At 43.5% G+C, this 25,708-nt stretch overlaps 1 protein-coding gene across 2 annotated transcripts in view; it reads right to left on the reverse strand.

The window, feature by feature from the left end:
• LOC109480782 (homeobox protein Mohawk-like) overlaps positions 1-25,708 on the reverse strand; it is a 33,578-nt gene that overhangs the window by 2,015 nt on the left and 5,855 nt on the right. The window contains exons 1-4 of one of the 2 annotated variants that reach the window (XM_019783097.1): positions 25,046-25,063; positions 10,415-10,724; positions 1,365-1,521; positions 229-415 (exon numbers count right to left, since the gene is read on the reverse strand). In XM_019783097.1, the coding sequence (XP_019638656.1) occupies positions 229-415; positions 1,365-1,521; positions 10,415-10,590 (520 nt within the window). In that variant the 5' untranslated portion in view covers positions 10,591-10,724; positions 25,046-25,063. Of the gene's footprint in view, positions 1-228; positions 416-1,364; positions 1,522-10,414; positions 10,725-25,045; positions 25,064-25,708 lie in introns of those variants that run through there. The other variant, XM_019783088.1, reaches the window with a different exon arrangement.

Genomic DNA, 25,708 nt, shown 5'->3' on the forward strand with positions numbered 1-25,708 from the left:
GCATGGTAGCCTCTACCAGGCTTCGGAAGACGGCTGGAATTAGTAGAAATCGGTCAAATACAAAAACGCCGAGGGAGTTGGTCTGCTAGGGAGAACATTTTGCCGCACCCGTTTTTTTTACCGATTTATACTCTTTCCAGCCGCGTCTCCCGAAGCCTGGTTGAGGCTAGACGCATGGTACAGGCTACCAATCTAACACCTCACAAGAAAAGGCAACAATCCGGTTACCATGATCGCCGTAATCAGAATCCCCGAAGTCGTCCTCGTCGCTGTCGTCGTTAGAGCTGATGGACAACAGTTCCGCGTTTCCCTGCACGTGCTTGTTGTACAGCTTAATGCGCATGCCCCAGCTCAGGTCAGGGTCTCGCACCGTGTTCTTCAGCCGCCGCCTGGCGTTGGCAAACCAGTTGGAGACCTAAAAAATGGCGGGAAAGAACGCAGACGACGTTTGTAGGTTACTAAACACGCTATATTTGGTTCAATGACATCAGTATGTACTTCTCTTCAGTAACTGAGGGAAAATATTTGCGTTCTATAAAATGGAGACTGGTTGGAGACTAGGCTGGAGACTTAAACGGTCAGAAAAGAACGCAGACGACGTTTGTATAAGTTACCAAACACGCTATATTAGGTTCAATGACATCAACATACACTTCTCTTTAGTAATTGAGAGAAAATATTTGAGAGAAAATATTTGAGTTCGATAAAATGGAGACTATTGTACTTAAAAAAAGGCACGCCTACATAAACAATTGTGTAGTCCAAAGAGTCAAAATGAAGTGTTTATTTTTGATACGATCACTTACAAGTCGGTAAGTACATAGGCTAACGGTTAAGTGCGTGTCATGTCTGTACGTGTGTTACGATAGTGCATTCAATGCCTGTCAGTCAAAAATAATCAAAAGGTTTGGCACATGATGTAACCTAACACTAGTTCATGATGTAACCTAACACTAGTTCACGATGTAACCTAACACTAGTTCATGATGTAACCTAACACTAGTTCATGATGTAACCTAACACTAGTTCATGGTGTAACCTAACACTAGTTCATGATGTAACCTAACACTAGTTCATGGTGTAACCTAACACTAGTTCATGATGTAACCTAACACTAGTTCAATGGTGTAACCTAACACTAGTTCATGATGTAACCTAACACTAGTTCATAGTGTAACCTAACACTAGTTCATGATGTAACCTAACACTATTTCATGATGTAACCTAACACTAGTTCATGATGTAACCTAACACTAGTTCATAGTGTAACCTAACACTAGTTCATGATGTAACCTAACACTATTTCATGATGTAATATAACACATCCCCTAGTGACAGGTGTCTGGTTCAGGTCATTGACCCACCTGTACCAACGTCATCTGTGACGTCAGAGCCAGCAGGATCTTCTCTGTTTTGGTTGGATAAGGGTTGTCTCTGTGTTTGATGAGCCACTGTTTCAGCGGTCGGGCCATGTCTTGCATCACCTGCCGCTTGTGACGGACCCTGTCCGAATTCCGGCGCCTAAAAAAAGAGAAAAAAAAACATATCATAAGTTAATTTCACCAATATTACAAATATATGAAAACTAGAAACGTAACATTTGTAAAGCAAATGCATTGTCTGCTCTGTTAATTCTTTCTCAAACACATTCGTATATGTGGTGACAGGAGTCTCAATCCCTCCTGCTATAAAATTGCAACATGATGTAACCTAACACTAGTTCCCAATGGTGATCATGACAGACGTCATTGACCTTATTAGGAGAAGAGAAAGAAGAAATAGAAAAAAAAAGTGTTTGCCTCCTGCGAAGGTAAAGTTACATACATAAAATACACATGTACAACTACTTGGCGTTATATAGATGCTCAAATACCTTGATTTACTTTTGTACTTACATGTTAACATGTACATGGTTTATATAAGAAGAAAGTACTGTGAGGGTATTGGTAGGATCAGCACAAACTAAATCTACGGAAATCTTCAAGCAATATGACGATCCTTTGGCGACTGGAGCCAAATTTTCCCGTCTAGGTTCAGAGACGCCGGCTCGCTATCTAACCAGGGGAAGATACCGGTATTTGCCCTTAGGCCACCCCGGGGTACTTCCAGGGAAGTCCTCAGAAATGCCCGGTGCGAGCCAAAAGTTGTTGTAACGGTGCCAACTTCTGTAAGGCCACAGCAAGCAATTTTTATGGATGACATCAGCGTGCGCATTAATTTTCGCCTGATTTTGGGGGGAAAAAACAAGAAATTTTGTTGCCTTCTGATAGTGATCAAAACATGCCGAAAACGGGCAAAGATGTCTGTTGCCATGCCGGAAGGTGAATGGCAGATAACTATGAAGAGAGGAGACAAGAAAAAGCTCTGATTTAATGTTTCGTTTCTGACTTTGATGCAGTGACATATAATGCTGGTTGTGTATGTGTGATGTTCCTACTGAATCAAAACCATTTCTATAATGGTTGAGTCAAAATCTTAAAATGTAGGAACCTTGTTTTTTTCGGCCCGCCTTGGTTTTTTTTCGCCCGCTCGCATTAGATTTGGAGGCTGCGGAGGATGTCATCCATTAAATTTACTTGCTGTGGCCCAAAGTTGTGACCCCGGCATGGCGTGCCATCTCGCCAAGGTAAACCTCAAATCCATTAAACACGGGATATCGCCCGTTATACGTCATCCTTTTGATGACAGCTTTTACATTGTACCTTCCGCCTGTAAGGTACAATGAGCGAACTCATAACACACTAGTTTAGTTCAAGTTCGCTTCAAGAGCAGAATTCTGCCATTTGGTTCGTGACATTGGGAGGGTGGAAACAGGAAAGACGGCGTTGTGATATATCTTTTGGCTTCCTCCCCTGGAAATCTGACACAGTTGTTTATCATCAAATCATTTTTCTTCGTGCCGCCCGCCGTCCCAAATGGATTATGGGGTGACAAGGCACCGTGAAAAACAAACTAGGAAAACTGCGTGTTGGCTTGATGTGAAACATGTCCCAAGTGCCCGTGCCACAACGTCACAGACCCAGGCTTGATGGAAAACATGAACATGCATGTTCACGTTGACGTAGTGAAGAAACAGTTTGAATGTGTGCATTGTTCAGACTGACAGTATATTTTAGTTTAGCCTCCGCCAGACTTACGAACAACGTGGGTTCAAAAACAGTAAAATTTTGCCAAACATGGGAATAACTCCAGGGGCATTTAGGCACCGTAGCCCGCGCTCAGACCCCCTCTTTCTATCCTCAGATGCTTTTTTCCTTCACACGTTCCTTCCATCATTGCATCATGTCGCATGCTTTGATAATGTGGCTCCCTCGTAGCCTCTACCAGGCTTCCCAAGCGGCTGAAAAGAGTAGAAATTGGCCCAAATAGACAGATAACATGCCAGGGGAGTTCAGTTGGTCCGCTACTCCCTTAGCACGTTACCTGTCAATTTTCTACTCTCTCCAGCCGCTTCCGAAGCCCGGTAAAAGGCTACCTCCCTCGGTCCTTCCTGTACCCTCACGTCGTGATAGAACCACCTGTTCAATCGTTGTAAAAATGCCAAGAATGCGTCAGGTCGCCTCCACCGCACCGTAAACATACCGTCTCCGCTGAAATGTCACCATATTGTTGTTGACCCGCCGGGCCACAGGTTGGTATGGGGGGTCTAATGGCCGGAACTCGCAGTCAGGCAACGGAGACATGTAACGTGTCAACGTTAGGCCGGCTACGTGTGTTTGTATAGGGGTGGTTTTCTCAGGCAAATGTGCGCATGTTACATCAACGTTTTTAAAACTAAAAGCTTTCGATAAGTCTACGATGTTTTTTTTCAAAATCGTTCTTCAAAATGTCTTATCCGTGCTAGCGACATGTAACATGTCAACGTATAAGGGTGGTTTTCTCATAGCCTCTACCAGGCTTCGGGAGAGGCTGGAAAGAGTAGAAATCGGCCAAGTAGAGAGATAACATGCCAGGAGAGTTTGTCTGCTGGGAGAGAACATTTTGCCGCACCCGGGTACTCTTTCCAGCCGCCTCCCGAAGTCTGGTAGAGGCTATTTTCTGATAGCCTCTACCAGGCTCTGGGAAGCGGCTGGAAAGAGTAGAAATATTCGAAATTGGCCGAATACACAGATAACATGCCAGGGGGATTGGTCCGCTAGAGAGTACAGTTTGCTGCTCTGTGTATTTCACTATTTGGCCAATTTCTATTCTTTCCAGCCGCTTCCCGGGAACTATCTAGAAGAGGCTACTTTTCTTAAGGAAATGTGCGCATGTTACATAAACGTTTAAAAAAAAATAATGCCTTCGATAAGTCCACGGTGCTTTTTTTTCACAAAGTCGTTCGTAACGTCCTATCGGCACAGACGTATAGTGTCGGAGAGACAAAAAAAAGTCTTTTATGTAAACATTGTTTGCGGTCACTAACACTTGTTTAAACAAGTACCTAGCGTGCGAACTATGTATGATAAGCAATAAAAAGACGTTCAAACAAAAACTGGGCCGGTATGAGATGAGATGTCAGTTTCAATTGTTTCATTGAAACGTTGTGACACCAAAAATAGACTACAGCAAACTCGTTTGAAATATGTGGGGGCAAAATTTACTGTGGATATCGCTCTTTCCTCCTACTTTCCGTAGCTACCGGTACCAAGCCGCCCCTCCCCCTTATAGAATACTGTAAACTAGCTTGAAATGTGGGGCAAAATTTACTGTGGATATCGCTCTTTCCTCCTACTTTCCGTAGCTACCGGTACCAACTCCCCCCTCCCCCCTTCTCCCCCCTCTCTCCCACCTACATCTGGAACACTGTCTAGCCCTTTCTCTCGGAATGTGGCTTGTCAATTGTCACCCCACCACTATGTGTGCGTTGGTCATATTTTACGGCAAATATTCAAACTTCTGTGCGATGTTCTATCCCCCAACACAGACGACCGGGGCAGGGAACAAGACAACATCGGACAGCTGTGTTGTTCCGTCGCTACGTAACAAACACTACCGTGTAAAAACATAACCTTTTTGAGAAAAGTTCTGAGAGCATCTTACACATAAAAAGGTATAGCACACACACACAGAAAACACATCTACAAGTACAAGCAGATAATAGGGGTAGAAAATCATTTTCTGATCGACCGGCTTTTCTAGCAACCAAATATCCATCACCTTGAATGGCCATTTACAAAAATTACGATTTTTCTACTGTCCAAGCAGACGTTTGGGTTTGGGGTTATTTTTAGCGTGTTTTTAGGCTTTTTGTTATCGGGGTTTCTCTTGTGTTTGGTGAAAGAAAAATCCAGTGGAAAAGAGAAACCCCGATAAAAAAGGCCTAAAAACACGTCAAAAATAACCCCAAACCCAAACCTCTGCTTGGAGAGTACGATTTTCCTACCTCACTTCTGCTTGGAGAGAAGGAAACAGAAGTCATAAACATTTGAAGACGTTTATGAAAAAGTTGTACTCCTCGCAAAAACATGGTGTGGGTTACGTTACAGTCATACGGGAAATATGTTTGGGGGGCAAAGCCTCTGAATACCGGAATTACACATGTTGTCGGTACAATCAAGGACTAAACAGCTAACTTGGGAGGTCGAATATATATACTAGGGCACAGCGCCAGAGAGCGAATACTAGCCTCTTCCAGGCTTCAAAAGTGGCTGAAAAGAGTAGAAATTGGTCAAATGGACAGATAACATGCCAGGGGAATTCGTCTGTTAGTCGCTGTATGTTATCTGTTTATTTGGCCAATTTCTACTCTTTCCGTCCGCCTCCGAAGCCTTGCAGAGGCTAGCTAATGGCAATGTATATCTCACTCAACGATGTTCGCCAAGTAGATGTATGAAGTGCCTCAGTTACTGTTTTCCTTTCTTCACTTCTCAAAGCTTCGTACATCTGCTTGGAGACTTCGACACTAGATAGAGTTTCTGTCCAAGTTGAACTTCAGAAGTATTGGAAGGATTAAGGTTAAGTGATCTGCAGGAGGTACCCCCCCCCTTCTTGTACCACGGTATTATTGATTCTTTACATTTGCGTGTAAGAGGATAGATTTCAAGTGTTTTGTCTCTACACAGAATGAGGTTATGTGGAGGAGATCCTCCGAGGTATGTGCAAATATTGGGCGGGCTCCAAGCGCTCCGTCTCCCGCGGGATGTCACGTTTCGGGTCGCTGGATGACGTCGGGGGGAGGCTAGGAGTAATTACATGCTTCAAGATTTGCATAGTTTCGTCTCGCGCTTTTATTTGTGGCTTTTATAATTCTCTTCCGTCCAATTTCATGCTGAGATTCCGGTATTTAAAAGTTGGTACCCTGGTCAGTTCATTGTGAAGGGAAAATGTTTTCTTTCTTCGATCTTTTCTTGATGTCTTAATTTTGTTTTATCCACCTCTACATTCTTTCCTACTCCTAAATATATGGCCTCAGAACACACTGTTGATTGTACCAAGGGGGTTGAATACAAGTTGAGTTTTAACTCCTTGGTTGTAAATGCATGTACTACATAGTTTAATATTGGAATTCGAAATATGAAGTCTTTCAAATTAAACATCAAGCTTCATTTATTCTACCAGAAGAAAGGCAGCGCAAATTTAAATGGCATTTGTTAGAGCAAAAATAGTATTAGACCTTGGGCGTCAACTCGTAAGAAACTGTGAAGACATGGCAAATTCACGCTAACGTCTTGAACAGTGCAGACTAATGTTCTAGTTCTCTCCACCTTTACACTTGCCAGATGTCTTACCGTGCGTACATGTCTGGCGAACATGTCTGCATTGTGGACACGCTTATGTTCTTAGGGGATGTTTCGTTTTCGTTTGCGAGTGGGTCCGAAAGAAACAAACGGTACTTAGGGATATCTTACACTACAAAATAATAATGTTTTTCAATTTCTCACACTAGGTTTTTTTCAATACACATTTCATTTTTTCCTCAACCTTATAAATTGTATGCTGCCCCCCCCCCCAATTTGTCAGAACCCCCCTCAGACACAAATGGTAGACCCCCAGTCATTGCTGCACTAGCTGATATTGGAACCCCACCGCTGGCTTTGTCAGAAAGAAAAAAGAAGCATTTAAAACTCGCGTTCTTCTGAAAGATTGGTCTTTAATTCTGTTGTGTCTGTACTGTGTGACCCGAAGTGAGAAAATAATCGACCGGGGAGTTAGAAGCTAAAAGGGGCAAATTCCTCAGCCGTTTTCCCTTTAAAAGACCAAACTGAAACCACATGTGAGGTTGGAGGTAGCTCCAGTTTCTCCAATGTGCGTGTGTGTTGTATGGCCCTGGCCACGCCTCCAATCTACGCCCAGGAGAAACACTAGAATAACTTGTTCCATGTGTTCTTTTTCCTTGCCTTCGCCCATTAGTTTACCATGTTTCTAGGCCTACGGCGTGTTTTGAGGCACGGTAAGAAATTGTAGCACACCCAAAAAGTTGAAAAACGTAATATTACGCTATCAATCATACCAACTTGGGGTGGTGGGAATTGTCAAATATCAAGAGAACGCACCGCTCGTTGTTCTTGGTAAAAAGCGTAAAAGCGTTACATGGCACAGACCTTTATAGTGATACCAACCGAAAATTTTATTTCTGTAAGGCAAATGTGCTGAACTTTCCTCAGATTTTGCTTCAAAGTTGTAGTACGTGGCAACTTGAACGTAAAACATGGTTCTGAGCGGAGCCAAGTGCATGTTTTCTGTCAGAGTTTTATACCAACTGAAAATTTTATTTCTGTAGGTTAAATTTGCTCAAGTTTCCTCAGATTTTGCTTGAGAGGTGTAGTACGTAGCAACTTCAACGTAAGACATGATTCTGAGCGGTGCCAAGTGCATGTTTTCTGTCAGACTTTCATACCAACCGAAAAGTTTATTTCTGTAGGTTAAATTTGCAGAAGTTTCCTCAGATTTTGCTTTAGAGATGTAGTACGTGGCAACTTGAACGTAAAACATGGTTCTCAGTGGTGCCAAGTGCATGTTTTCTGTCAGACGGACGGTAAGACGAACTCGCCCCCCTCCCCTCCCCCGATCCCGCCCGGTGTTGCCCCGTACAACCCGGCCGTCTCGGCTAGAATCCGGGATAATGCGAAACACGTGGGGAGGGTTTTGCAGGGTCAAACATTGCCGATACCATGCGAACATCCACCGGAATACTCCAGGGACCACTCATCAGAAGTGTTCTCATGTGGAGGACGAATCAAGAACTTCTTTTCAAGTGCTGAGGACGCTCCATTCATGAATGAGACAGGGGCTAAAATTGCATGTTTTCTTCATGTACCTTTTAAAACTGCATTTACCTTCACTAGAAATTTGGCGGCTAGCCCCTTTAAGAAATAGACACGAATAATTTCAAAAGAAGCCACCATAACAACCAACAAAACATTATAAAATAGACTACCTTTCGCTCTACTGAACATAGATTCTACTACAAAAATGTAGCTTCTACCAGGCTTCAGAAGCGGCTGGAAAAAGTAGAAACTGGCCAAATAGACGACAAACAACATGGCGAGTTGGATCCTAAAGAGTACAGTTCTGGAGTGGAACAACTCCCCTGGCATGTTATCTGTCTATCTGGCCAAGTTCTACTGTTTGAGTCTTTCCAGCCGCTTGCCGAAGCCTGGTAGAGGCTACAACTCCACAGTTTGCGCGCGCGTTACACTGAACTCTTGAATAAATAGCCAGCCTCATCGGCAGAACAACGTGTGGTCTGACCGCAAAAACACGACTTGAAGCCGCAGAGGTATTCAGTCGTGCCGCGGTACCCCGTCAGGTTGTGTTGACTGTAAAGCGACCTCCTTCTGAATCCATTGACCTCTGGTGACCCCCGCGGCAAAGTTAAAATCAAAGCCACGGGACGACTTCTGACATTTCCGCGGAATAACAAAAGTAGCTCAATACTCCATTCTGTCTTCTCTTTGCCTGGAATTGATGATATCCTTTCATACTGTGACGCTTGGGGATTGATACATTGTTTCGCTTCGTACTGTCGGAGAAAAAGACACGTTTTTCTCTTGCCATGTTATGTTCTAGTACTAGAATTATTATAAAGGGTTTTACTAATATAAAGCCGGATTATGTGAAACAAACTGTATCGGTTACACTGTACTGACACACAAAATCCAGACAGAAGACGAGAACGTAACCAAAAACAACCCTCCCCGCCACTAAAAATGAATTTTCCCCACTTCCACCAACATTCAACCAGTGAGGACAGCATATACCTCGTATATACAAACTAGTAACATTTCATAAAACTTGACAAACTGAAAGGAATTATTGTTGCAGTGAGGTTACTACACGCGACTTTCCATTGTTTCGCATCATGACATGTGTAAAATGCAAAACATGCTTGCCCTACTTTTTGAAATGTTCCTCGGGCCAAGTGTCGTTTATCAATTCTGCGGCCCTGCCATCCCCAATGTTTGCATGCTGAGGTCCCTTGCGGCCCCTCAAGAACAATGCAGACCGTTTTCAACGCTCTGCCGATGTTTGACAGTCAAGTAAATAAAGTAATAAGGGGGTGCACTTAAGCCATAGCGTTTTAACAGCATTTACACTCGCTCTGGCCCTGTCATATGCGCAAACAGTTTTGTCCATTCTGGCTACTTATTGAACGGAAGACCCAGTTTTTTATTGGTTGACGTCACTGAAGCTACACTCTTTTAGACGGCTTTAAAAAACATGCCACGGTTGGCTCAGAACGTGGTAAACCGTGGAAAAGACGCACACATCCGCTAATCCCCTTGCTCGAAACAAAACGTGTTCAACACGACACCCCTTACATTGTCAAACTCCAAAAAATGCATGTTCACGAAAAGCTGTTCCACGGTTGTTTTGAAATCGTTATTCTAACTCTTGGGTCATTGTTTAGTTTGTGAGATGTGCTTCAGGCGGTTCTATTATCCAGAATGACCTGGTTTTTCTGTAGAAGACCCTCCAGCATTTCTTTTCTGTCATGGGATATGTGTTCAATAAGAAAACCCGGCTTGGGGCAGTCATGCAGGCACGCCGGTATATTTACATGTCAGGATCTAAAGTCCTTTCTTTAGCTCCTCTAACCTGACCGAAAAGCCCACTTGTAGTTGTTGTAAGCTTAGTTGGAACCACGACGCACGGCATAGTTTTCCCGACATATGGTACGGCTCAAGCCAGAGACAACACAATACTAGCACTGGGACCTTGTAATAGAACGTCGTGTCAACATGTCAGCGGTTTGGCAACTGACAACCCAAAGTCAACCTGACAAAGTCCTGCCATAACCACACAACACACACACAGGCTCACGGACATGTACGAACGAGGATTCCCCGAATGCCACCGATGTTTGTCGAGGCCTTTGCGGCGGTGGTAACGTCAGGGAACACGCCGAACAACAATGCGCCTTCTCCCCTCGCACGGTCGAGCATGTAACGTAACTAAAACCATGCCGGTGCGCGGAGATACTGTTACATACCTTGAAGAGCGGCGTCTCAGACTTCGGTCCCGCTCTTCCAACTCCTTGCTCCCCATGGCCGAGACTTTAAGGACCCCGTCGGCTCCACCACCACCGTACTCGAAGTCGTCTTCGGAGAACTCGGAGCTCGAGTCCGAGACGATGGTGAGCTCGCTCTCTCCAGCGCAGTCCACCATGTTTTCAGGCGGTGTTGTGAAGTTTTCCCAGCCGGCGCTTTTACCCTCCACTCACCGGAAGAACACAAATCCCAGCGCACCGGTATGTCTCGCGCTGCTCCGCGGATCCCCAGGGACGGGAACTACCGCAAATCCTGTAGGAACATTACATGGGATCAATTTGCATATTAGGGACGGTTCATTGACACTTCGAGTGGTGGAGAGCAACACGTGTGATCGCCATTCGTGTAAACGACCACAACATCGTGTAACGTTCTTCAGCAAAAATCTATAGAATCCAATAGAACCAGCGTTAGTCATTCATATAGCAGTAAACGTTTTGTAAACGGGCAAATTGACACATCATGCAATACAATAATACAGACATGCTGACTAAAACGCCCTCTAGCGCTGTATTAAGATAACTGCAGTCATAGTTGTATCCAAGGCGACCAGTGACTCTGCAACACCAAAAAATACATACACTGATACGATTGATACATTAGATTATTTCATGGCGATATGTGGAAAATGGCATTGACGTGAAGTTGGCATTTTTACCCCCACTCCCTACTACAAATGGACGCCCCCTTTGTAAAACATGTTTTGCCATGCTGACCCGTGTTTGCACCGGGGTAACCAGATGTTTGACGGACATGTACGAACTCCGGTCCGTCTCCGGGTAAAGGGGCGATGTTTTCTTCGGCAAAGAGTTGTACGGAGAGGGGCGAGAGGTCGCCAGGCTTCCGGTATAGTCGGAGGGCAAAGTCATCAATCTAATTAAGGACTGTCTGTGCAGATTAATCAAGTATTTAATGTCAAGCATAACAGCCTATCCCAGAAGAGTACATTATGGAGTGCAACTGTCCATAACACGTGTACAGCAAAGATATATTCACTACATCGCAACTAAAAATTACATGAAAACTAATCATATGATGGACTTGCTATATAGCCGGACACAAATATATTTTCTAGAGTAATTTGCGTTTTTCTTCCAACTGCCTCAGAAGTGTAGAAATTGAAGCGATGGCAATCAATTTTTCGCAAAACAGATCCTTTCCCAGGTGTGAAATGGTCCTCCCCTTCTACTTCTAACTGAAGAGGTTCAAAGGACTCGCTGATAAGACAACGAACAGGCCAAGCGTTCTCAAGTTGCCAACACTTGTACGACTCTGATACGATCTAAAACAAAACACGACAGTGCCACGACTCCCTCCCGACGACAACACGACAGACTTACAAGACCGTGAGACCTCATTGGTCACACCTTGTTGTTACCCTACCAACATGTAACACCGTATGTCCGGCATCCACGCGGCTTTGTTTACCTCCAGCCCTTTGTTTGTACTAAGGCCCACAGGTAAACACTCTGGGGAGATTTTCTGCTTACTCAGTTCTGAGGGACACAGAACAACTTTGCAGGGCTCGAAATTAACGGTGTCCCGATGGCCACTGGCCAATGAAATTTAGGCCGGGACAACTAAAAAGTCTCTTTAGGACACTTTTGGGACAACAGAAAATTAATAAGGATGTCTGAGGCCTTCTTTAGAAAAAAAAATAGTTGATCAGGCACGCTTTCTGGCTTTAGGCTCCAGAAAAGTCCCTCAAATTTCTGCAAAATTTTCCCCCAAACTCTGCAACAATATACTAGTAGTTTGCCTGGAAGTTATATATTAAGCAAAAAAAATGGGACAATTCATCCTCAGTTCAGGATAATTGAAATTTATTTTCGGGACAAAAAATTTTCGGGACAAAAAATTTTCGGGACAATGCTGGGACAATAGAGAAAAAAAGTTGATTTCGAGGCCTGAACAAGGCCTTTGGGGTGGTTGACCCACGGAAGCCAAGAGGACTTTGGCCGGGCCACCATGTTTATATAATGTTTTGTGTCGAAGAAGAAAACCGGACATGCCTTCCCTTGTTTTCCCAGAGATAAAACTGTTGTTGTCGTGCTGTTTACGTGTTACTATCGTGCTGTAATCAGATTGAAGACACTGTTACATGTATCTGCACGTATCATAGCGTACACGTATTGTTTTTGAAGTATTTACATATAATAAACGTAGCAGGGGCGTGCGTTTATAATGTTTTCAAGTTGTTCCAATAACTTTTCAGTCATTAATAGATTGAAGGGCGTATTGGTTCTTCTAACAATCAAGTTTATAGGAAAACATTGGTCACGATTTCTCAATCCTTACAACTCAAACTAATTAGTACAAGTCACAAAAATGTGGCCTATGTCATAGTTATACTCTTCTTACAATGTTATTACAAGTCTATTGTTGCTACGCCGTACACAGCACGAATTCATCATTTGCCTGCAAATGCACATTATGTCACCCCCAGTAACCGTACTGTGTAGTCGTCACACACACACACACACACACACACATATATGCAGGGTTAGGCATTGTGTCAATGGGCATGTGCGGAATGTATTGGATTAACCTTGGTGACAATTTGTAAATCAAGATTAATTGAAGCTAATTCGAGTACCTGGTAGAAATGCAATTTTTGGTGACCCTTGAACCCTGCGGTAGATGTTTTCTTTGTAGCAGGCCGACCACTACCAGTAATCTCCAAGCAGATACAAGGATAGAAACGGCCGCTTCTTTCCTTTTTGTTTCAAGGCCTTTTCGTTTTTGCGCGTAAAAATAAACGTTTCATGAAGATACTGCATAGGAATACACTGTAATATACCATCATTTGCCAGCAAATGCAATAAGTCTCTCTATTGCCCCTATAACAAAAACAGCCCTCTATAGCAATGAACGAAATGAACTCTTTGACGTAGCCTCCAAATTCTACCCAAACTTTCACACGTATACAAATGAAAAGAAAACTACTCTCCTCTTAACACCCGAAACCCACAAAATACAGAAAAAGTATAATCCTTTGTCTCTCTCTGTCTTCAAAAAGAAGTCAAACCCAGTAGTTTTTACTAGTTTCTTAGTAGCTATCAGTAGTTCTATGTGTACTAATTGTCTGTTCTTATACCAAATGTTTCTTCTGTTCCTGCAATTAGCCCTCGGGCAAGAATTTGCAATAAACAATTAGAATATACCATAATTTGCCAGCAAATGCAATAGGTCTCTCTATTGCCCCTATAACGGACATGTTCAATTTGAGTTGTAACGTTGTTACCCTGAAGTACCTACCCTCGGTATTCAGGGAATGCAACATGCTAATCTCAGTGACAACTTGTAAATCCAGATAAATTGAAAATAATTTTGAATCCTAACAGACGTGCCATTTCTGGTGACCTCTGACCTTTGAAATAGTTGTCGCCAGTACGGTCGTGAATTACTGGTGTAAAGGCGCCGAACAGTTTACCTAATCTCCAAGCAGATCCTAGGGTGGAAAAGGACAGTATAAAATTGACCAGACAGTATCCATTGGCCAGAGAGGGTCCAATACGCCACCCTTGGCCAATTTGATACCGTCTTTTGCCACCCTAGGATCTGCTTGGAGATTACGGTTTACCCATCATTCTTGGCATGTTGTAAAAGTGTAATCTCCAAGCAGATCCAAGGGGGACACAAAATTAGCACAGTTGAAACAGTATTTCATACTCTGGGCATTTAAAACTGCAGAAACAAGCTCCAAGATTAGTCCTTTATTTTCTGGGTGGTACCCTAAAAATCAGCCAAGGGCCCTTCCAGTAACCATTTTCCGTCAGAATTTTTGATATTTTTGCTCCATGAGGGTCAATATACATTGGGACAATGTTGTTTCAACTCAGTATGACTAGAATGTTGACTTTGAAAATTCGGGTTCTCAAGCCCTAAAAACTGCATTGGATGACTTTAACAGGTGAAATGCTAATTAATCAAAATCAATACTTAATTGACGTCCCTGATGGTTAGACAGACGTGGTTTGACATCGGAACTGTATTGAAAATTCAAACGAGGACAAACACCCATACAAGTCCTGTCAGTGTGCAAATAACGAACCCGCGATTTGTCCGGTACGTGTTGACTTGTTTTCTACAACACGTCATTCCTATGGCTGATCTCCAAAGATAAAGCTTTGAAACAGAAATACAAAATCATAGAATTCTACTCACTAAACAATTGAGGCTAGCATAGGTACATCTAATAGCCAAAATTTGCTAATATATATTTACCTATGTGACGTTATATCTATAGTATATATTAGGAGATAATATTCGATTGCAGAGCTAAACAGACCTTGGAGCGCATATCTCAGTCAAATTTCCTTTGGGGCATGTTGGCCCTAGAGCCTAGCCTCTACCAGGCTTTGGGAGCGGCTGAAAAGAGTAGAAATCGGTCAAAAGACACATGCCAGTGGAGTTGGTCTGCTAAAGGAGTATTTGCCGCCTCGCGAAGCCTGTTGGAGATTGCTACGATCAAACGGTACGTTATCTGTTTATTTGGCCAATTTCTACTCTTTCCAGCCGCGTCCGAAGCCTGGTAGAGGCTATGGTTTGCAAATGAAGCAGCCTGGATTCGAGGTTAGGCTAAGTGACCACGGAAAATCTCCGTACTCCTGAATCAGCGTGTTCCCACTTCCGACAACTTGTCTTCACCGTGTCTTCAAGTCAGCCGCTTCCGAAGCCCGGTAGAGGCTAATATAAGCCCTTGAAGCAGCCTGGATTCCAGGTTAGCCGAAGTGAGCACGGAAAAACTCTACACTCCTGAACCAGCGTGTTCCCACTTCCGACAACTTGGCCTGCACCGGGTGTTCAAGTCAGTCGCTTCCGAAGCCTGGTAGAGGCTATAGTTTGCCCTTGAAGCAGCCTGGATTCCAGGTTAGCCGAGGTGAGCACGGAAAAACTCCACACTCCTGAACCAGCGTGTTCCCACTTCCGACAACTTGTCTTCACCGGGTGTTCAAGTGATTTATACTAAACCCTCGGCCAGAAGACCACAGGACCGCAGATAAACCGGGCTGATTACATACCGTAGATCAGACACAGGTCCGGCCGGTGGGGAGCGGTCCCAGCCCGGGGAGAGGTCCCAGACACGACCTGGTGACCTCAGGTTCACCTACAACACGGGGATATGGATGGGGGAACTGAAGGGCAAGGACATCAGCAATCTTAGAACGAAGATTGGGGGAAAGGGCTTGTGGGGAGGGGCGTAATCCTTGGGCCACAGCAAGTAAATTTTATGGATGGCATCCTCCGCAGACTCCAAATCTAATGCGAGCGGGCGACAAAAACAAGACAGGCCGAAAAAAACAAGGTTCCTACAATTTCAAATTTTGACTTTGATTCAGTAGGAACATCACATATACACAGCCAGCATCACATATCACTGCATCAAAGTAAGAAACAAAACATTAAATCAGAGCCTTTTCTTGTCTCCTTTCTTCATAGTTATCTGCCATCTACCTTCCGGCATGGCAACAGACATCTTTGCCCATTTTCGGCATGGCAACAAAATTTCCTTTTTTTTTCTCCAAAATCAGGCGAAAATTTAATGCGCGCGCTGATGTCATCCATAAAAATTACTTGCTGTGGTCTTACATCAAAGTCTGCAAGAACAACAAAGGACAACATACACAGCTGATATTAAATCTGTGTATAACCTTCTTGGTCAATGATTCAGTCCTTGTCCATATCTGTGAACATGACAGTAAACATGTGATTCAAAATTTCCTCTCAGTGCACCAAACCGCACTTCTCAAGAAGACCCCCGTCTAACTGAAAGCAGATGTTGCATGGGTGGACAATAGTTTTCTGAGAACTACTAGACCGATTACTCGTTATCTGTGGTTGTACCTCAGAAGATAGACAGGTTGTCAGATGTAGATGTAGCGAGATAATCTCCAAGCAGATTCTCAAGGGAGTCCATCTATACTCATAATACTGTCGGCCTGGAACCATTGGCCAATTGCAACTAGCCTCTACCAGGCTACAGGGAGGCGGCTGGAAAGAGTAACAAGGCCGAGGCAATAAAAATCATTGCCAAGGCGACGACTGAATGATATATATTATTTCATGTGGTGGAGCTAGCAATCTACATTACAATTATCAGAAAAACATATTTCCCTATGTTATAAAGACATGCACGTAGTGAAATTTACAGGCTGGGTGGAGGAGGTGTGGGGCAATATACCAAATACACGTATAGGAGGAATCAGCCGTTCTTCCCCAGCAATATAGATTTTATGATGACATACTTTAATACTTACTTTACTTTGGTCGAGTTCCCGCTAGAACCAAACTGAAAACCATCCTCCACTTCACTCTATCCTCCACCAGAGACTGGATTTTATGTCTGGTCTGAAGTTGTTACTCCTTTGACTTTTTTTTACCTTTTGTGGGTTCCAAAAGGACGGATAATTTCTTTTCTCTCTGTGACCTGTTTGAATATGGTCTTTGGCCAAAGACAGCTGTGCTCTCTGTCCATGGTGTGGGGAGAAGACTGATGACCAGTAATTAATCATGCCAGGCAGCAGGATGGGTGGCACGTGGGCACCCCGTGTAAGTTACCTGCTTGATCCAAAAACCACATGGTGGAAGGTTTCCTCCAAACCAATTCCCTGGGGAACGCATTCGTGCAATTTTTGAAATTCTTTCAAAGCGATCGTAGTACTTACACAAATGCCTCCGCCCCAAAGGCGTCGCCAAAAATCAGCCAAATAGAGAGATAACATGCCAAGGGAGTTGGTCCGCCAGAGAGCACCCGAAAAATGACTACTCGGGTACCATGACCAATTTGATCGTCTCCTGCCCCGAATGAAAACCTACCGGGGGAACCTGGCTTAGCTAGTCTGTCGGGGAAGAGCTCCTGCAGCCCGAAGAAAACCCGCTCCAATCACGATCGACTGGACATCAGGCTACGAATGAATCTGCTTGGAGAGTAGAGAGTGTATACTGGTACAAGATAACGGGGTTACCGGCGGTCATTTGTTGGGCCATCCCCCGGTAGTACCAATAAACCCAACGGAAGTTGTAAGATAGCCCAATATTTGCGATGTGACAGTCATGTTTTGTATTCTAGGAAAGACTTATTTTAGCAATAGTAAACTCCAATCAGATGGGGTCGTGTGGTGTATTAAACGGCAGAGTGCTCGACTCGGAACCAAGAGGTCCCGGGTTCGAGTCCTGAGTCCTGACATGCCACACCGATCTTGTGCCCTTGGGAAAGGCTCAAAACTTTCCTCACTTCGCTCAGGTGAAATGAGTATTGTATTGTCCTGTGTTGGTGGCGGCATTAATGTAAGTTGAAAAAATTCGACTGTGCCGTCACCACGTTGAAATGTGGACTTAAAAAGGTTTGTTTTCTACGTATTTCATATGGCCCATAGTCCATATGTAACAAAATCTAGCAATTCGTCTTTCTTCTATGTGAATAGAGGATTTTGAACAGATGTTCAGCGATCTAGGTGTCTGCTCAGCAAAAATGTATCGGACATGACAACATCTTTCCTTCACATCTGCCGGCCGATGGTTATCTAGTGTTGTCCGACCGAGCTGTCAATCAAATCACGAACCCTGTTTGTCAAACCGTCCACCCTGACACCTGTGGGAGTTCTAGGACGAACTTCCCTGTCAAAACAAAGTTCCGTCCGTATGTCAACATAGGAAGGAACGAAGGCCTGTACGTAAAGCTTTGAAAGTGCTACTTAGGCCACAGCAAGTAATTTTTACGGATGACATCAACGCGCTTAAAAAAAAAAAAAAGAAATTTTGTTGCCTTCTGACAGTGGTCAACATGCCGAAAATGGGCAAAGATGTCTGTTGCCTTGCCGGAACGTGGATGGCAGAAAACTGTAAAGAGAGCTAGAAAAGAAAAAGCTCTGATTTAATGTTTTGTCTCTTACTTTGATGCAGTGATATGTGATGCTGGCTGTGTATATGTGATGTTACCACTGAATCAAAACCATTTGTACAATGATTGAGTCAAAATGTGAAAATGTAGGAACCTTGTTTTTTTCGGCCCGCCTTGTTTTTTTTCGCCTGCTCGCATTAGATTTGGAGTCTGCGGAGGATGCCATCCATAAAATTTACTTGCTGTGGCCTAAGGAAGGAACGAAGGATGTAGGTAAAGGTTTGAAAGCGGCACTTATGGGTAGTAATAGGGGACTAGATCCCCCTTACAAAGCTCTAATCTCCAACAATGTGGACTTGTATAGGAAAGAAAAGCTAGCTTGAGGCTAACTGCGAAACACAACGACCTTCACCCCAGGAAGCGTTGTTACAGGCACATAATGATGCGTAACTATTGTACTAGTGAACCACTGAAGCAGCGTATTTATGTACCTGCGGGCTGTGTTTTTATCTGACTAGCTCGTTATAATGGCAGTGGCCTGGAAATGACCTCGCCCCAAGCCATGTTTAACTCTAATTACTCGCCTTTGTCACTCGGGCATTTTTGTGTAAAAGCGACCCCTACCGGCCGTAGAATAGCAATGCATTACATGTACTACCGTAGTCTGCGAGGAAAAGGGTTGTACCCTGCATCTAATTTTAGAAGCGTACTTGAATGCAGCGAAAAATCGAGTGTTTGATATTTGTAGAAATAACCATCTAGAGCACAACTCGTACCACAGAAAATAATTAAAAACGTCTGAAAAATTTGGGAAAGCTACGTACAATTCTCACACATGTAGAAAGACGTTCCAAACAATTTGCCCTTGAGAGACCCTCACAAAAAATGGCCGACATCCAAACATACCTAGCATATCTCTCAGGTGTTAAGAAAACCACCCAGGCTTTCTTCTACCCTAACCCCTTAGAGAAAACATAACACACCTGTCGTAAAGAAAGCCTTTACTTAGGTCTAAGACAACACGGGGTCTGTACAGGTGTCTTTATTTGGTTAGGTAAAGATCATGTGACGTCATCTTGAATACAACCTCGAAATTTTCCGTGTAAACACAGATTTAAAACGTGACATGTGTATTTACCCTTTTTGTAGTATTTAGGAACTATCTTAAAGGCACACAGTGAATTTTTAAGGGACTGGAAACCAGATTTTTCAAAGTCACTTATGTACATACAAAGTTGAAACAACACTGTCTCAAATAAATATCGACATTCTTGGAGCAAATATGCCCAAAATCCTGACGAAAAACGGTTACTGGAAGGACCTAGGTTGACTTTTAGGGTACCACCCAGAAAATAAAGCACTAATCTTGGGGCTTGTTTCTGCAGTTTTACATGTATGAAATGCTGATTCAAATGTGCTAATGTGGGACAGTATGGGTCAATATCATACAGATTGCCTTATTCAGTATATTTCCTATTTTGCGGCCCTGAAATTGCATTGGATGCCTTTGACACTTTTTAAACATCGTTTTCCATTTTTGTCCGTATTCCGAAGTCTCCCCCCCCCCCCCCCATCTCTTGCCACTCAACTTGTAACTGAACAGACGTTTCAAACATCTCGGTCATGTGTGTTTGATTTCGTCCAATCAAACTTACGCAGCTCTAATGAGATCAAGCTAGAATATTCGTATCTTCTTTCATTCTAGATAACAAATCCAATTTTTAGAGATCATATCTTCAATGAACATTGCACCAACATACGATGTCATTAGCTATAGACACTTATGTTAGCGCCAACGCTATTGGTTAATTTCCTCGGCGCCATGTTTTGTTAGGAACTTGGTCCCCCTTGGATAGAACACCGCATGCAAATGTCAACCAGACGACTGTTCTGTTTGGAAGAAAAGTACCAATTTCCTCAGTAATAGAGTCTCTGCTGTGCGAAGTGACATTTGGGTAATTTAGAGATCATAGCTAATCTCCAAGCAGATACAGGGTTCGGTTTGTTTCGCACGTGTTTTTGCGGCGTTTTGTAGTCTTTTCTATTGGTGAATGTATTTCGCTCTATCTTGAAAGTTCATCTGTGTTGGTAGAAATCATTATGAAGCAAGTTTAAACTGTAATATCCAACACTCACCCAAATTTCTCTGAGACGGGGGGCGCCACAGACTTTCTAAAACCTATGATCCACTGCTCACGGAGTCACGTGTGTTATCTGCGTGACGTCACGGAAGCGGTGGATTGCTCATTCCTTGACAAAGACTGGAGTTGTACAGTCAAAAATTTGTATGAGTCCAATTTCTTGTATTGGATATTACAGTTTTAACTTGCTTCATAATTCATATTTCGCTCTATGTTGTCGTAATTCAAACACACCACAACGAGACACGCCCAATCATTATGTATGTTGTGCCCCATTGCCTTAATTCAAATGCCCTCTGCGAAAAGTATGCATTGGCAAATGCTACCTAACAAGCATTGAAGGAATTATAAGTACAGTGCAGTCTGCACTGTGGTACAGACAGGTATTTTGCCCAACAGAAAATGTCTCGGATACTTTCTCTTTGTCCAGCTGTCGGGTCATGCTTAAAAAAACTTGGCAGACAGTGATCATGAAATTCGCATGTCAGACTATACCCTACTCAACATCTACCTTACTTAAAGTTTAGTGCCAGTATTTTTCATCTCTAGATAAAGCAATCATTTAACATCTAATAAAATCAAAGTGACACTACCACATGCGTACAATGCCACATATGAATTCAAGCTTCTATAAGCTTCAAGTATTCATCTCTATTTCTTACAAAGAAATATGTTTTTGCGATTGCCCACAACATTCATAAAAGGCAATATTTTTATAAACGTAGTGCAGCCAAGAAAGCGTTATGAAAATGCAAAAACATGGATCACTAGTAAAAATATACAAATTGCCACACGCAAAAACATGCGTAAAATACGCGCAAAATACTCATATTTTCTCCTACAAGGCTTGTTTAGTATAAGTACTACAAAAGCACAAGAAACAACTGTGATATAATACGCTACAAAGGATCTGAAGTAAGTTACAGTGTCATATGTCAGAAGCCTCCGTAGCTGGCTTACAGAACTGGGGGTTTGGTGGTCTTCGGCTGTTTTCTTTTTAGCCCAGTTCTAAAAACGGGGGTAATTCAACCAGGCCGGCTATCATTGTCTATATGCACTCAGAAAATACCACATAAAAGCTCACAAAGACCCCCCCCCCCAAACCCCCAGTTTTTGGCATGCTATGGAGGCTAGTATGAGAGGACGTGAACACATAAACACTCGAACATGCACAGCTATTGTGCGCGACTTTACACACGGACTCCCGGGTCAGGTGCAGCTTTGTTGGTGGCGTCAGATTACCCACTTGAAGTTGCCGCAAAGAATAAACCTGCGAAGAGGGTGGACTTCACCTGGAGTACTTCTACAGGGGTGCTAAAGAATTCATACGAATTTTACAGAATTCATGCGAATTTTACGGAATTCATACGAATTTTACGGAATTCATACGTATTTTACGGAGTTCATACGAAATTAGTAAGGATCGTATGTTTCCGCGTAATGGATCGTATGCATTCCGTAAAATTCGTATGTTTCTAGTAATGGATCGTATGTATTCCGTAAAATTCGTATGTTTCTAGTAATGAATCGTATGTATTCCGTACAATTCGTATGTTTCCTAGTAATGGATCGTATGTATTCCGTAAAATTCGTATGTTTCTAGTAATGGATCGTATGAATTTCGTAAAATTCGTATGAATTCCTTCTATATATACCCTACATTTTAACACGATTTTAACTAGCCTGGGTACTAGACAGCCCCAAGTTGACATGTTTCTTGGTCCTGGAGGCGACCAGGTAGTCTGTATACTGGCCTTGGCAACACTCTGGCACCTAGGCTAGATTCTAACAGTAACATTTTAATAATAAGAAAAAATATTTTCCGCTGTACTTTTAGATGATTCCGTTTCTCGCGAGAACAACAGGCGAGAGTCAGCGAGACTAGTCTCCAAGCAGATATGCTGGTCGGCTCTTTTTTTTCAAGATTGCCGAGCACAGATAGACAGATAATATATGCCAGGACAGTTGTGCCGCAAAAAGAGTACATTTGCTGCCAACTTTGTACTCTTTCTAGCCGCTTCCGAAGCCTGTTGGAGGCTAACAGACGCCCACAGATGTTCGCGATTTCACGAAAAGAGATTCCTCGTCCCTAACAGCCGAGACAACGTCAACGCCCTTTCCGTGCAAGCCCAGACTCACACAGACACACACGCGCTCAAGATCGTCAAACCGTCTCACCGTTCACGTAACCCATTTTTTCTCGTGATCAATCCCACCTGATGAATCGTCCGTCTCCCACCGAGACGACATTTTTCCCACAGTCGGGGGCGGACGAGACCGAGCCCCGAAGGATGAACCCTGTCAGGAACGCTCCGGTTTAATGTCAAGAACAAACTGCCCCCAAGAGAGACGTGAAGCGGTGTCATGTTCTTGTGGTATGGGCCTGGCATGAGACGGTTTAGAGATTACAGGCGACCTTATTGTTTTTATTACAGGCGCCGAAAAATCTCTTACCGTGACATGCTCTGTAGAACGTCCTTGCTGAGAGAGAGAGAGAGGGGGAGAGAGAGAGAGAGGGAGAGAAAGACAGAGGGAGAAAGAAGGGGGAGAAGAGAGAGAGATAGAGAGGGAGAGAAAGAGAGAGAGAGGAGAGGGGGAGAGGGAGAGAAAGAGGTAGAGAGAGGGGGAAGCGAGAGAGGGTGAGAGGGAGAGAGGGAGAGAAAGAGGGAGAGAGGGAGGGAGGGAGAGGTAGAGAGACAGAGAGGAAGAGAAAGGGAGAGAAAGAGGGAGAGAGGGAGGGAGAGGTAGAAGAGAGAGAGAGAGAAAGAGAGAATGAGAGTGAGAGAGAAGGGGGAGAGAGGGAGAGAGAGATGCGTTTTCCAGAACGTATCATAACTTTCTAAAACGTACAATAACTTTCCAAAACATGCCATAACTTTCTAAAACACGCCAAAACATGTCGTTGAAGGCTGTCAAAGAGAAACAAGACAAAAGTAGCAGCACATATGTAGGGCTCTGAATTTGTTGTAGTTTTGTATGATTTATCATATGGCTGCAGAACAGATTTAAAAATCGCAAGCCAATACCATACAGAATATTGTCACTCACAGAGAGCATCTGCGGTTTTACTAGTTGCACAAACAAACAAGCAAACAAACAAACAAACAAACATGAGATACAACTGTCTATCACAAAACTGGGTGAGAGGAACTTTCAAGAAGGGGACTGTTGCATGACTCTGACCTTGACCTTGGTGACAGCAAATGACCGACATGTCTAAAAGAGCCCATTGTACCGGAAGGTGTTCATCGTCAGTAGTAGTACATGTTCGATCCGCACGTGTGACTACATAAGTGATGCAGCAACATTTCTCACACGTACACATATATAGCGTGACCCTGGTCAACGTGCTAGCAAATGTACTAAATCCCCTGGCATGTTATCTGTCTTTTTGGCCTTGCCAATTTTTTTCCTTTTTCCAGCCGCTACCGAAGCCTGGTAGAGGCTACACTTTGGGTACACCTTCGCTGCGTAGCCTCCTGTGCAGGCCTCCAGGCGGGTGGGAGTTTTGATACTGCGTTCTAAGAACTTTTAACGCGTTCTTTTGCCGGCCATCCTACAACCACACCGGGTACAAACCTTCTCTAGGCGGCTGGTTGTAGGATGGCCGGAAAAAGAAGGCGTTAAAAATTCTACAAAACGTAGTATCAAAACTCTCACCCACCCGGAGGCCTGCATAGGAGGCTAGGCAGCAAAGGTGTGGTGTGTACATGTCTGTAATTTGTTGCCAAAGGCATTATTATGGTTACCACCCCAAAGTGTAGCCTCTACCAGGCTTCGGAAGCGGCTGGAAAGAGTAGAAATCGGCAAGGCCAAATACACAGATAACAACACACCAGGGGAGTTAGTACATTTGCCGCACCCTGGCATGTTATCTGTCTATTTGGCCAATTTCTACTCTTTCCAGCCACTTCCCGAAGCCTGGTAAAGACTACACAAAGTGTACAAGGGACCCCAAACACTATAGAACTGTCATAGCAACCCTGAGTGACTTGTCCTAAACACACAAAAAGAGACGTATTTGTTGTATCTATGAAACGTTAAGTCAAAAATAATCTGTGTTTACAAAGACAACAATAGAATCATCTACCCTAGCCCGTAGGTGGCACAAATTCTCTAATTCGCGAAAACCTTGAATCATTATTGGCAATTTTACAGGTAGTACACACCACTAACACAATGCCCCCAGGTTAGGCTTTTAACTAAAGTGGGACTCGAACACGCAACCGTCTACACCGTAGTCCTACTAGCACATTCTGCTAACATTTTGATAAATATCACCTTTTCAAGTGACACATAATCAACCACAGACATTCTTTCTAATTATGGGATAAGAGAATATCTCGAAGATATGATACAAACACACGGTTACAATAGAAAGCGTACACCTAACCTAGGGAAGGTATTCAACAATAGAAACGTATTGTTGGTAGGCTAGAACAAGCATGTAAGGCATTGCATTACATAGCCCAGCTCGTGGTACAAGATTTAAATCCCTAGCCAACATTTCTAGGTGTTCACTGACAGTTACTTTGTTGTGTAAATACAGAAAGAGAGAGTATCTGTCTCTGTGTGTGCGCAAGTCTTACGGTTTTTCTGGAGTCGAAGACGAAGCGAAACGGCTCAGTTTTCTGTCAGCCTATGCAGTGTACCGTGAAACATTGTCATGTCACCGACAATACTCGTTTTCTGACGACTTAAATGTTGTCTGTCAGAGAGCTGGAGGCTACTGACTAGATTTGGTGGCAGTAATCCAGATTTTATGAAGGCCTTATACTATAGAATTGCTCGTAAGTCCTATTTATTCAGTGACAGAAAAAAATGGCGGGAATTTTTTTTGCACACGACGTTTTCACGATTTATGTTTTCTGACACATTTTCTGACGAGAATTGAAGCCAACTTCCGTCTAAAGGCGACTGTACCTTAACAAGCCCATTTGCCTTACTCATTGTGTCTTTTAGAATGAAAAGGAAGGATTTGGAAAGGATTTGTTGCTGAATTTTTAACGCCTTGGCCTGGAGCCAAACGTTTTGCAGCCATCGGCTTGTAGGCGCTGAATGTGACGGGGTGTTTTGGTTCTGTCACGCGAGGGTGTAGTCTGATACAGGTCCTCACTTGGAAACCATTATCACTGTCTGGTCCTCCTGTACATGATAAAAGTCTCAAGGACGGGCAACTTTTAGCAGACTGTCTGGTGGAATCACGACATAGTATAGCCTCTACCAGGCACCGCGGATCGCTGGAAAAATAG

Source organism: Branchiostoma belcheri, unplaced genomic scaffold, assembly GCF_001625305.1.
Source record: "Branchiostoma belcheri isolate BF01 breed outbred unplaced genomic scaffold, Haploidv18h27 scaffold108, whole genome shotgun sequence".
In the NCBI taxonomy this organism is placed as follows: domain Eukaryota; kingdom Metazoa; phylum Chordata; class Leptocardii; order Amphioxiformes; family Branchiostomatidae; genus Branchiostoma; species Branchiostoma belcheri.